The sequence below is a fragment of the Culex pipiens genome, chromosome 2, assembly GCF_016801865.2.
Source record: "Culex pipiens pallens isolate TS chromosome 2, TS_CPP_V2, whole genome shotgun sequence".
In the NCBI taxonomy this organism is placed as follows: Eukaryota; Metazoa; Arthropoda; class Insecta; order Diptera; family Culicidae; genus Culex; species Culex pipiens.
In genome coordinates this window covers 21,443,650-21,457,725 of record NC_068938.1, presented here as the reverse complement: position 1 = coordinate 21,457,725, position 14,076 = coordinate 21,443,650, and the positions used below count along the sequence as shown (strand labels likewise).

At 36.2% G+C, this 14,076-nt stretch overlaps 1 protein-coding gene across 1 annotated transcript in view; it reads left to right on the top strand.

Annotated features, from left to right (window-relative positions):
* Positions 1 to 14,076, top strand: part of LOC120428876 (NADPH oxidase 5) — a 134,923-nt gene that overhangs the window by 55,216 nt on the left and 65,631 nt on the right. Inside the window, exon 2 of the mRNA XM_052707618.1 lies at positions 13,505 to 13,599. Coding sequence (XP_052563578.1) covers positions 13,505 to 13,599 — 95 coding nt within the window. The remainder of the gene's footprint in view (positions 1 to 13,504; positions 13,600 to 14,076) is intronic.

The window sequence follows — 14,076 nt, the reverse complement described above, 5'->3', positions numbered from 1 at the left end:
CAAGAAAATTAGTTTCAGTGCACCGATTCAACAACCTTTTTTCTGTTAAAGGGACATTTTTACCCAACTTGTTGAGCTTTCCACAGTCCCCCACTTGTAAGCTCCCATCAGAGCCGATCCAAATCACGACGCTGTTCAGCTCAGGTTCAAGCTGATGTTGTACGTAGGCGTTCAACAGCGCAATGTGCAGTCAGACCTGGTGAAATGTTCACCATCAGGTAATTAACAAGACCACGAGCCAGCACGGTGTGATTTATCGGTATCGTTGAGCTATTTCGAACAGGTCGGCAGCCAAAGCTCGAGCAAAACCGTTTCCACTCGAAAGCCATGTTGAAGGCTAATTAATGGCCCCCACACAGAAGAATGATGCTTATGACCAGCCGAAGGTGCCATTTCACGTGTACTGCTGCTGCTGGGTCGCGGCTAATTAGTGTCGAGCCTCTATCGGGATGTGTTTTACGAGGGCTCCCGGAGCTTGGCGACATTGTGCATTGAAATAAACTTTGAATCGCAAAAGTCAGCCCGTTACAGACGACCGGTAATGCGCTTTGGCTGCTGCTTTGAACTCGCCACATTTGGAGCTTCATGACGCGGTGGAGTAGCGAGTAATTTGAATGGTTGGACGTCATTTGGCGGGAAAATCCATTTGTCAAATCGGCACGACCCGTGGTATGTTGTGGGAGTTTGCGGATTTTCTGATGGATTCTGAATGGGAATGTTTGTTTGGGGCTCGGGACAAATGGGCCATTTGGGGGGATGATTGATGGATTTCGGTAATTGTTTGCATAAGGTTTTCTTTATATTACTGGATGGATTGGTAAATTGCTCACGGTTTTGTAAGATAAATTAGGAGTTTGTGGGCAATGAGAGCTGTTACATGTTTTGTGATGAATTTCTTGTCCGGTGGCAAAACCATGGTTCGCTTCGTGGAGACTTTGATTTTACTCGATTGCAGACTGGATTTCACCATATAATTGGCAATAAAACCAATTCCACCTGAACCTGATTCACAACACAAAGCCGTCCATTGCCGGCTGCTCACATCTCCATCGCGAACTTAGTATAAGAAAAAGCATTTGGAAGACAGGAGGCTCCACTTTTTTAAGGGGACAAGGGAAAATCTCCACGGTGTCCCCAAATAAGTTATGCTTGGAGTTGGGTGGTTTTTGGGAAGGTATAAGGTTTACTCGACACGGAAAAAATGAAACACAGTTGAAGTAAACTTGAGATTTGACGTAAACGGTTGAATCACACGTAAAATCATGTTTTTACGTAGAATTTGTTGCAAATTTACATCAAGTTGCATTTAAATTTCAATGATTAATGACGTGCAAAAGTGTTACATCATAAATGATGTAACATTCGGAAATATTTGTTGTGTGCGTACACACAAGCAAAAAAATAACATGGTTCATACAAAAAGCAAAAAGTATAACCACGGTAGAAGGGAGTCTCAAGATTTACTTTTTGGAGGCCTCGTGGTTTATGCACGAATCCTAAGCCATCTATTACGGGCCATTCTCTGCCAACTCACACGAAATAAAAAAAAAGATGTCCAGACTTCTTTTATTTTTGCGAGAAACTTTTTCCCAAGCGGTAATTTTGGTCCCTGGTCACGAATCCGAAGTCATTTCTTCAATATCTCGTGTCGTTGGGGCAGTGCGACCCCTTTAAATTTTGAAAAAAAGGTAAAAAAGGTGTTGTTAATCAATTTGCAGGTTGAAGTGGTGATGATTTCGAAACATTGTGTCGAAGGGACTCTCATTCTCTCATGTAAAACTTGATGTCCGTTTAATGGAGATCTTCTTTCTTTTGATTTCGTCGAGGGGACCTTAAACAACCGTGATCAACAACAATCAACTTTGAAAACTTTTTTTTTGTAAATCCGCGATAACTCGTAATGTTTAGAAGCGAACCCCACACTTGTGTAAATCATATTTGTTGTTAGGGAGCATACTTTTATTACGTAATGCTTTTGGGGGGGGGGTCAGAGGCCGTGTTACGTTTCACATGCAATTTTTAAAATTAGTATTGAAATTTTTACGAGGAGGAGGGGGACCAACATTATTTTTTTGCGTTACGTAATAAAAGAACGCCTTAATTGACTGCTCTGCAACCCACTGAGAATTTTGGCTCGAGCCTCGAGTCGATCTGGCTCGAGATCGAGCTTGAACCGAGACTCGAGCCAAAATTCTCAGTAGGAACTTTGTAGAATATTGTTACACTGTAAAAAATAAACCTAACAAAGTTATAATAAACACTACATTTTAAAATTAATCATTTATAAATGCAACAGTTTTACAATCTATCATGACCAAAAAAGCTAAAAAAAATAAACAAATATCTTCATCACGGTTTTTGAGGTTATTTAAAATTGTGGTTCATTCTAACGTTTTTATATGCTCCATTGAGACCGATTTTAATTATTTTTTTTAATTTTGTAGCCTATTTCGAGAGGGAGCAAAATACATTAAAAATGACATTACAAGTTATAGTTTCATCAATTCAATGAAAATGAAAAAAAGTGGTTTAAAACGCATCTTACACTAGAACAGGTTTTTTAGAATCATTAGTTTTCAAAAAAGTTTTGACCAAATAATTTCAATTAAGAAAAAACTTTATTCTATACTGCACTTCAAAACTCACAAAAAAAAATCAAAAATTCTAAATCTGGTTCAATCATGCTGAAAATGATGATCAACTCACGAAAATACATTTTCATTTCATTTCAGTTGATTTCATTTCATTGAAACTCAGATTTTTTTCGGAAACAAATTTGTTTCTGCCGCCTGATTTTTTGAGCCAATGTTGAAAACGGGAAGACGACATTTCTGAACGTGAAAAACACCTTAACCTTAATAAAAGGGTTATGAGCAATTATCTACGAGATCGGCTTATTTTTTAAATTTTAATTTTTGTGTTTTTTAATCCGGCTGAAACTTTTTTGGTGCCTTCAGTATGCCCACAGAAGCCGACCGGGTTAAACATTCAATATTACCCCCTTTTGAAATGTTAGTAAAAAAATGAAAATATAGTTTTCGAAAAGATCGGGAAATTTCACAAACGTTTCATATTTAAACATTGTAAATCGGACCATTAGTTGCTGAGATATCGACGTTAGAAAATGGTGGGTTGTTTGGGTGAGACTTGGAAAACATCAATTTTCCTGTTTTTAAACACTTGCATGGCAATATCTCTGCAACTAAGGGTCGTATCAACAAAGTTCAATTTTTTTTTCAAAAGTGGGCAAACATGTGCACTAATTAAAAAAAAATGAAAAAGTGCTACTATGTTCAAAAAAGTTACCTAAAAATGGCTTTAGCTTGAAAACGGTGAACTTTACCAAAATTTCACTAAAGATTTTACATCGAAAAGTGAAGTTGAAATTTTTTTGCGATCAATATTTCGATTTTTTGAAAAAATCAGTTTGGTCAAAGATGTTTTGCACAACCAGAAAATTTCTGAAAAGTTGTCATTTTAATGTCCCCTAAAACATATAAACAATAAAAAAATAAAAATAGTGTTTTTTTCTGAAAATCAAGTTTTAGTGGCAAAAAGTTAGATATAAAATCACCAAATTTTTTTTTTACCGTGTATCATTTTTTTCAGTGTAGTCCATATCCATACCTACAACTTTGCCGAAGACACCAAATCGATCAAAAAATTCCTTCAAAAGGTACAGATTTTTGAATTTTCATACATAGTTTTTGTATGGACAGCTGCCAAATTTGTATGGAAATTATATGGACAAACTAATGATGCAAAAGGGCTTCTTTGTGCTTACCGAAGGCACCATAAAAGTGTCAGCCAAATTAAAAAATATAAAAAAATCAAATGAACGAAATCTGAGAGAATTGATCTTATGTGTGTGTAAAATATCTTGGTTTTGTAAATTAAGGTGAATTAATCCAGTAAAGTAATCCAGAATAATACTCTGTCCTAATTTTCACCATTGTTAATTAACCCAAACTAGACTACATAGAGCAGAGGTACTTAAAGCTTTTAGAGGCCGGGCCAAATTTGACGCTCAAATGAGCTTGCGGGCCAAATTCACAAAAAAAGGTTATTGAAAAAAATAAATTACATTATTTTAATCTAAAAGATTTAATTTGTTATTAAAAAAAATCAATTCAAAACAATAGAAACCACTAAATAACGGGTTTCTATCGGTATCGTTGATTTTATTGTTTCAGGTATTTGAAAAAAGTTTTTAGCTGTGTTTTCAAAAAAAAACAAAGTTTTGTTTTTAACATTACATGTTGAACTATCATGTTTATCTATAATTTAAGTGTGGCTAATGAAAAATCGCTGAGAGCCAGAATTTCAACATTTCATTGAAAAAAATGTTAGAAAATGTTTTAAGCTTCCGTATAGTTATTTTCATTATTTTCAAAAAAAAAGATTCGAAAAAACATTTTAGCGAAAAAACATTTATTTATTTAATCGAAAATATACTTAAATTCATTTTTTTAAACCCAAACATGCTCAAATGTTTCTAAATGCAAAGGAATGTACATTTAATAAATTTCAGCTGATTGCACTTTTTGAAGTTTTGAAATTTTTTGAAAATATATTTTTGCTCCTGGTTTTTGGGCCAATTTTTTAAAAATGCTGGAGGGGTGGGTTGATCGACGAAAGCTTTGTAAAATATTTGCAACAAACTTGATCCTCCGATTTCCACATTTTGTCTGCCTGAATCAGTTGGTAGTCAATCAGATTCGTTATCTAACTGTAATGAGTTCGAATCCCGAAGGAAGTGCAATGTAAGTTTGAGGGTCAGTTCATAAAAGGGTCATTATGACTTGCAAATTAATAAAGAAAACTTATATTTTTGCAACTATTACAGAATTCTACCTAAGTCAAACTTGAACGTTTTTTAATATTTCTTAAAATGTTTGATGAAAATTTTGACGATATTTACTAGTTTCACTAACATTGAAACGTGTGAAATTATTTGTATCCTAGAGTGAGGATCAAAATATTGATAAATCATAAGTTTTTTATTAACAAAAAATAAAAAAGATTAGCATATAAAAGTTTAAAATAAACCTTAATTTTGAAAAAGTATAAAATCACTTTACAAGTGGTCAACGGGCCATTTTACATGATCATTCAAAATGGGTCCGCGGGCCACAAAATATCACCTCGCGGGCCACGTTTGGCCCGCGGGCCATACTTTGGTCACCCCTGACAAAGAGTGATGCAAAACTTCGCAAAGAATTCATAACTTTATAATTGGCATTCTGCAAATCAAACACGCTCACAAAAGACCAGCACAAATTAAGCCAATCAACCGACCAGCAGCATTCCAACTTTTCAACATCTCCCCCCGCCCACAGTCGGCAGAGGCCAAGTGTAGCTACCGACGACTGCTTATAACTCAATTCCTCAACACTATAATCCGGATCAAAACGGCCACACGACCCACGAAACCAGCTCTTTAAGGGTTCACGGCTGCAGCTCTAACCCGCATTCGGCATCGCCCGAGTTATGCAGAAAAGTGAGCAGATAATCACTATAATAACATCAATCCGATCTGGCCTGCCCTGAAACTTTGGAAATCGAGCATGGCCAGTTAGGTCCGTGTGGGTCTGTCTCCCCCAATTGGCCAAAGTGGCCCGATTGGAAGCAGCAGCACTAGCAGCAGCCGGATTTAATTATGATTGTTAAATTAAAAATACATTATCTCCAACAAGGGGGGAGGGTTGAAACCGGCCAAACCTCCCCCTAAACCACCCCCAAGATCTTAGACCAAGTGTGTATTTTTCAAACTATGCTAATTAAAGCATGTCTCGGAATGACGACGATGACGGTTTTGGCCCTCGGGGTGGCCTGCATGGTGCATGTGCAGTGCATATCAGGGCCACGCGGTACCGTGTGCAATTAATGCAATTGAATATTATTTGGCCTAATTCAATCAGCACCGTTGGCGTTTGACCGCGGTTGCAGTGAACAGTAGTGTGTGGGCTCCCGAGCAGGGGTAAATAACACGGAAATATCAAATTTTGGTATAACTTGGGCAAATAACAGAGACCAAAATGTGCCCTTGATTGCCCAGTAATAGATGGTAAAATACCATGTGGAAGCACAACAATACCAAACCATGTTATTCCAATGGTAAAATAATACCTCAAAATAAAACCATTTCAATACCAAGTTGAGGTCTTCTGGATTTTTGAACATTGCTTGAATACCAAAACTTGGTATTGCCATGGTTTAATTTTTAGGTATTCCCGCGCCCTTGGAAAATCAGATTTTGGTATTCCTGTGGTCTTCCACATACATGATTTTGGTTTGATTTCATGGTATTTTACCATCTATTACTGGGCAACCAAGAGCATATTTTGGTCGCTGGTATTTGCATAAGTAATACCAAAATTTGGTATTTTCATACCATTTTTAGTGCAGCAGTTGCAGTTAGTGGAAAATGGAAATGATCCATATGCAAAAGCCAAATCTTAGTGTTCTTAGTGATATTCTTCACCACATCGAATTAATTTGTCATTGATGAACGGCCTGTGCTTGAAGTTCTTGAAGATTCTGAAAAATAATAAGATTGAAAAATAAGGATTGAAATTCACCAAAATTCAATAATCTGTTGATTAACTCGTTTTTCAAAGTATTTGGTTATCCCAACTTAGAGAAATTTCTACGTTTTAAAAAAAATCTTAGAAGGTATATCAAAAAAATATGAAAATCAGCTTTAACATTTTTGGGTTTCAAGTCAAATAAAAATTAATTATCTCGTCAAAATTTATAAAAAAAAATCCGTAGTTTCAGAGGAATTTGATTAAACCTTTCAATACCAAAATAATAATCCTTTCAATACCAAAATAATACCAAAATGTGGCATCCTGACTTTGAAAATTTTCCACAATTTTAAGTAATTTCTTTAGGGGGTATATCAAAAATGTTTAAAATCAAGTTTGAAATTTCCGGTTTTCAATGAAAGCAGACATCATTTTAGCGCAAAATTAATTGTTTTGTCAAAATTGGTCAAAATTTTCCCATACTTTCAGATGAATTTGATAAAACACTTTAATACCAAAATAATACCAAAATGTGCCATCCTGACTTAGACAATTTTCCACAATTTCAAGTCATTTCTTCAGGGGGTATATCAAATTTTTTTGAAATCATGTTTGAAATTTCCGGTTTTCAATGAAGGCATTCGCTTTGAGACATCATTTTAGCGCAAAAATAATTATTTTGTCAAAATTGGTCAAAATTTTCCCATAGTTTCAGAGGAATTTGATAAAATACTGTAATACCAAAAGAATACCAAAATGTGGTCCAGGAATACCAAAATTTGGTATTGATACCAGAGAAAGGTATTATTACGCATTTCCCTTGTTATTTACCCATGCTCGGGTGTAGATGCACTTTTCATGGCAGTTGGTGCCTTTAATGCATGTTTTGATTGCAATGACTTTCCTCAGTTAGCATCTTGATTTTATGAGCTATCAAATTCTAACTACAAATATATGAAGATGGAAGTCTCCGATTCCAGTTCCCAAAAAAGTACTCGACTCTACCGACTCCAACTCCTCGGCCCTGCTTTTAACAAACGATGTTTTCCAATGAAGGTTAAATTTTTCTCTCACACTTCCAGTTCCACACCTTAACGGCGATCTTCGCCGTCACGCCAGGTGACTCTCCCCCTAAAATGTGCTACAAAGTCACAGTCACAGTTCAATGCAGTTTAATGCCAGCGCTCATAAATCCAACACTGCAAGCCGCACGCGAACTCGATCAAAACCCGCGAACGCGCGTGCACGTGAATCGATCGATTTCTGGGTGGAGCCTAAATGTTGGGGCTGTCTGACATTAAAAACGTACCCTCGCGCGCGCTAATTGACCCGGGCCGTTTACTCCGGCTTAGCCGTCGCAGTCCGGTCGTACATAAACACCCCACGGGCGGCCCCGCAAGAATCTGTAACGCGCGCAGGTGAGGCGCGAGAAAAAATGGTGAATGTCAAACCGGGTCGGATCGGTCCTCGGTTACGTAACGGCCAATTGGCGCGCACATGTCTCCGCCACTTGTGCCACCACGGTCACCCTCAAGCTGGGGAGAGAGAGAGAAGGGGCTCCGAAATTCGTCAACCTGCTCGCGCCACTAAACGGCGCTCGTTGTTTTTGCCCGGGCCACCTTATCGCCAAAGTGGATCAATTCCATCGTGCAAAACGGCCCCGGTTTAATCTCGCTGAACAGCTTGAGACGCGTTGTTCGGCCTGGTCAGCCATCGACCGCGAGCGGCACGGAGAGTGCACCTCTTATTTATTTATGTGCCCTGATAGAGTGCTGGCCTGCAGTGATTTTATTGGTGGGTCATTAGAGCGAATGAAAACAAGTCAGGCCTCAACGCGCGCGAGGTTCAGGTCTCGATAGCAATCTGCGAACGATTCTGTCCCTCTTCTGCGCAAACGAGCGAACGAGACGACACGCAATTCTAATTTATGTCCCGCGTAAGTTCATTTGGCAATTTATTAAAGTTAAACTTTTACAATAAATTTAACCTCTGGCACCCGCTCTGGATCGGGACCATGGTGACCGCGCGCGAGATCTGCTGCCCCGGACTGACCCTGGCCGTCACTGACAATAACAATAAAGTATGGAATATCGATTTTCACCTTTGCCGAAGCCGCGGGACGCGTATTCCGCGGCCTGCCACTTATGACTTTATACAGGACGGAACTTGGATTCCTCGGGCGGGCGTGGACGGTCAATATCAAGACGTGACGGTTTTTAATGGGTTTTCCCCCGAGCTCCCGCCTGTGCAGGTTGTCGGCCGCAAGGGGGCTAAATATTTGCTAAATGTTGTGAATATGTCGATGGAGTTGGCACTTCGAAGCCCTGGAACGATCAGCGTGTGGTCAAAATAAATTGAGGAGGTCGATTATCGAGGGGTGCGCGGCCAATTACACCGAGAAGACCAAGACGTCAACCCGTTCAACGGTATACAGTCCAGACTCGATCATTCGAAGCCTCGATTATCCGAAGGTATGTGATGTTCAGACTGCGGATAATCGAACCACAAGCATTTTTTTTTCGTTTTTTTACTCTTGTTTTAAACATCAAATTCTAGTTCTGCAACCCCATTTTAAACTAATTGTAATAGTTTATTGCTAAAAAAAATGCATTATTTCAATATTTCCTCAGGGCCAAAATCTTGGATTTTAAAATCTAAATCATTTAAAACTAGTTTAGGGCTCGACAATCGAAAATTAGACAGCAAAAATAGTAGTTTATGCAACAAGTTGCAAATATAAGATTTTTTAAACACGAGTCGTATATTTATCCAACGAGGTTCACCGAGTTGGATAAAAACTACGAGTGTTGAAAAAATCAAGTTTTGCAACGAGTTCTATACAACATTTTTTGCAATTCCGAAAAACACCCTTTGAACAGAATTGTAGGACAAATGTTCGCGTGTTTTGTAAATTAATCGTTTCAATAAAAAAATATTGAAAAGTACATGTTAATTTTCGAAACAAGTGCTGAAAAGTTCATTTTTCAGCATTCATGTCAGTGCTAAAAAGTAGAACTTTTCAGCATTTCTTTTGAATGCGTTACCATTCGATTTTGTTATTTTTGGTACAGAAAATAAAATTTTCATCGTTCTCGAACGACAGGATAAGTAAGTAATTTCACGACGAATTTGAATTTGTGATTCGATTATCCAAAGTATTGATTATCCGAAGTGTTTTTTTTTCTCCTAGACCTTCGGATAATCGAGTCAAGACTGTACTAAAATACTAAAATACTAAAATACTAAAATACTAAAATACTAAAATACTAAAATACTAAAATACTAAAATACTAAAATACTAAAATACTAAAATACTAAAATACTAAAATACTAAAATACTAAAATACTAAAATACTAAAATACTAAAATACTAAAATACTGAAATACTAAAATACTAAAATACTAAAATACTAAAATACTAAAATACTAAAATACTAAAATACTAAAATACTAAAATACTCAAATACTAAAATACTAAAATACTAAAATACTAAAATACTAAAATACTAAAATACTAAAATACTAAAATACTAAAATACTAAAATACTAAAATACTAAAATACTAAAATACTAAAATACTAAAATACTAAAATACTAAAATACTAAAATACTAAAATACTAAAATACTAAAATACTAAAATACTAAAATACTAAAATACTAAAATACTAAAATACTAAAATACTAAAATACTAAAATACTAAAATACTAAAATACTAAAATACTAAAATACTAAAATACTAAAATACTAAAATACTAAAATACTAAAATACTAAAATACTAAAATACTAAAATACTAAAATACTAAAATACTAAAATACTAAAATACTAAAATACTAAAATACTAAAATACTAAAATACTAAAATACTAAAATACTAAAATACTAAAATACTAAAATACTAAAATACTTAAATACTAAAATACTAAAATACTAAAATACTTAAATACTTAAATACTAAAATACTAAAATACTAAAATACTAAAATACTAAAATACTAAAATACTAAAATACTAAAATACTAAAATACTAAAATACTAAAATACTAAAATACTAAAATACTAAAATACTAAAATACTAAAATACTAAAATACTAAAATACTAAAATACTAAAATACTAAAATACTATAATTCAAAATTACTAAAATATTGAAATAATTATTGATTTTTGTTTTGATTATTTTGATTATTTTGATTATTTTGATTATTTTGATTATTTTGATTATTTTGATTATTTAGATTTTTTTGATTATTTTAATTATTTTGATTATTTTGATTATTTTGATTATTTTGATTATTTTGATTATTTTGATTATTTTGATTATTTTGATTATTTTGATTATTTTGATTATTTTGATTATTTTGATTATTTTGATTATTTTGATTATTTTGATTATTTTGATTATTTTGATTATTTTGATTATTTTGATTATTTTGATTATTTTGATTATTTTGATTATTTTGATTATTTTGATTATTTTGATTATTTTGATTATTTTGATTATTTTGATTATTTTGATTATTTTGATTATTTTGATTATTTTGATTATTTTGATTATTTTGATTATTTTGATTATTTTGATTATTTTGATTATTTTGATTATTTTGATTATTTTGATTATTTTGATTATTTTGATTATTTTGATTATTTTGATTATTTTGATTATTTTGATTATTTTGATTATTTTGATTATTTTGATTATTTTGATTATTTTGATTATTTTGATTATTTTGATTATTTTGATTATTTTGATTATTTTGATTATTTTGATTATTTTGATTATTTTGATTATTTTGATTATTTTGATTATTTTGATTAGTTAGTTAGTTGAAATAGGCGAAATACTAGCTGGACTTGAAATTGAAGCAAGATCTTCGGAGATCCACAACCGCCCAGTTCACCTGATCGCGGTATTACAGGATAAACGCGCTGTATAATGAAACGATGCGGCGATCATCCGCCCGTCTCGAACGCGGATGGACGTCCCGAGATAACCGTCTAAACGTGCATTTATAGCCGGACTCCAACTCGATCGCTGGGACGCTCTGCAGTTGTGCCCAGCGCAAATGTTGTGACAGTCCGGTCCAGGGAAAAACGACCTATTTATGTATGTTCCCTTGCGCGCTGTCTAATCACCTTAATTGAACATTCGCTGATAAATCGACCACCTCGTGTGCCGGCTAAATGGCATAATTGATCATACGGACGGGTGTTCCTGCCTGTGGGACTTTGCGGGACCCCAAGCCGGAGGTGGTCACGGTCTATATTCCGTCCCTGGTACTGGGCTCTGGTTTAAATTGCGCGCTTGTTGGTGAGTTTGTTTGTTTGCGGAGTTCGAAACCCGTTTAAGGTAAGAATCAGGTACGAAGGAGAGGAAGTTTCGAAATTTATACGAAGACTGTCAAAGCAACCAAGGGCGTCTATAAAGTTAGAGCATCTATAAGTGATTCTTATCAGTTGCTGAGTTCTTTAAGTTACTCTAACCTTTCTTCCATGATTTCGATGAAAGACTCCGTCTCCTTCGTCGACACACTCCCCAGTCCCAGCCGCCTTCATCGGATGCAAATCTCGCTAGACTTAATGTGGCTCGATTAAAGTGCTTTTATGCACCTCGGGTGAGATGCGCCACCACACCGCCGCTGTGGCCTAAGCGACGCACTCATTTTTCAAACCCTCACCGCTGGTTGGAAGCTACAATCGAGCCCGGATCGTTGACCTGAGAGGTTTATAACACCTGCGCGCCGTTGCGCGGCAGCATCGTTGGGGAGCCTTTTTCTTATCTATCCTAGTGGTGGAGGTTCCGATGTGAGGTAGGAGGTGAAGGGCGATCCGAGAGAACCTATGCGCGGTAACTGATAGTCAGGCAGCTATAGAGAGCTCGCTGTCTTGGACGCTTGAACAACGTAACGTTGCGCCGTGCGGACCGTAATAAACTAGATTAAAATCGGAGAGTTTTTAATTGCGAAAACTAGTCGCACCAGTTTTGTCACTCTGTCAAATGCACCTGTTTCACTGTTGGTTATACTATATTATAGCAAGAGAGCCTCAAAGAGTGGAACTGTTCATAATGTGGGGTGGGACGGATTGGGCTAAAAATATAGTCCATTCTAGGCAAAATCGTTTTCATCGCCTTCACAGATTATTTTTTCTTCAAAACATTACATTTTGGTAAAATCATGTTCTCCTTTTGCTCTGAACCTTTCCGCTAATCCTCTCAATCCATGCTGCCAGCAAATTTAAAATGAACTTTTTGCACCATTTACATAATTTTGTATCCCTTTTCGCGGCAACAAGTCCAACAGTTTCTGCATTTTTTTGTACATATTGGCTAAAGCCAACGACAAGCCAAGGCAGCGGCAATCGATGTGTCAGCAAGAACAAATCTTCGCCCTCAATCCTGCTTAAATCCTTGTTCGTTTCTTGCCCGTCCCTTAACCTCCAATCCGTTGATGCTTTCCGGACTCAATTCGCGAACGAAATATGCAAAGTCCATCGAATCCATGCAAGAGAGGTCCCAAATGACCCTCCCCAGATAAGCTCTCAGAAGTTGAAAGCTCGCGCGTATGCTAATGTTCGTGAAATAACCAGATCGCCGTCCGTGAGTTGTTTCTTCAATTTCCTCCCCGCGGTAAAAAAAAAAGAAAGAAGGGGAGGGAAGTCGACACGAAGGGCAATCCGCTGACAGACATCGACATGAAAGTGGATGTAATTTATATAGGTAAACATTTAATTTGAATTTTAAATCAAACGACATCTGGAGTCTGACCGGCCGCGGCGTGTGACCTTCTTCGGTAATCTCTGTTTGATTTAGCATTTTGTGGGTCTGGTCAAAATTGCTTATTAATGTGGGCCCTCCGTCCGCAGTGGCAGTCTGACTAACTGACTGACGGTGAGGGGGATTTCGATTGATTGACATTTTTTGCGGGGTTTTCTTCCTCACTAATGTTTTGCGTTGTTTTCTTCTTACCCTTTTCAGACCTTCCTGCAGAACCTGTTCCGGTTGTTTGACATGGACAACGAAAACTGCATCGAGCAGGACAAGTGGATCGAGCATCTCAAAGGGAGATTGACGTGAGTAGTTTTCAGCTAAAACATCATTAGAAAAATCAGATATTTTGAATAAATATTTTTTTTGACAGATAAACTTAAAAAAAACGAAACAAAAGCATTCAAAATTGCCTTAATTAATAAATTTGCCTCAAGAAAGCAACAAAGTAACTAATGTCTCCTTAAACTGTCACTGAACCACTCCCTTCAAGTGTTTTCCACTTAAAACTGGCGCAGTCAATAAAATTTTCCGCCACGTCGCACGGCCTATGAGAGCGTGTTAATTTTTCATCGTCTTCAAGCATTCCGCTCGACAACCATCAAATAAACACAAATCCAGTTCCCAGTAACACCTCACTAAACTGTGTCTCGGGTGTCTCCCCCCTTGGCTGGGTATGGCTTAAGTGGACGGTCCACCACCACCACCACCACTTATTAATTCAAATATAAAAGGTGTTAAATAGTAATAATTGATTTAAAAACCGAAAACAAGTCAAAGCT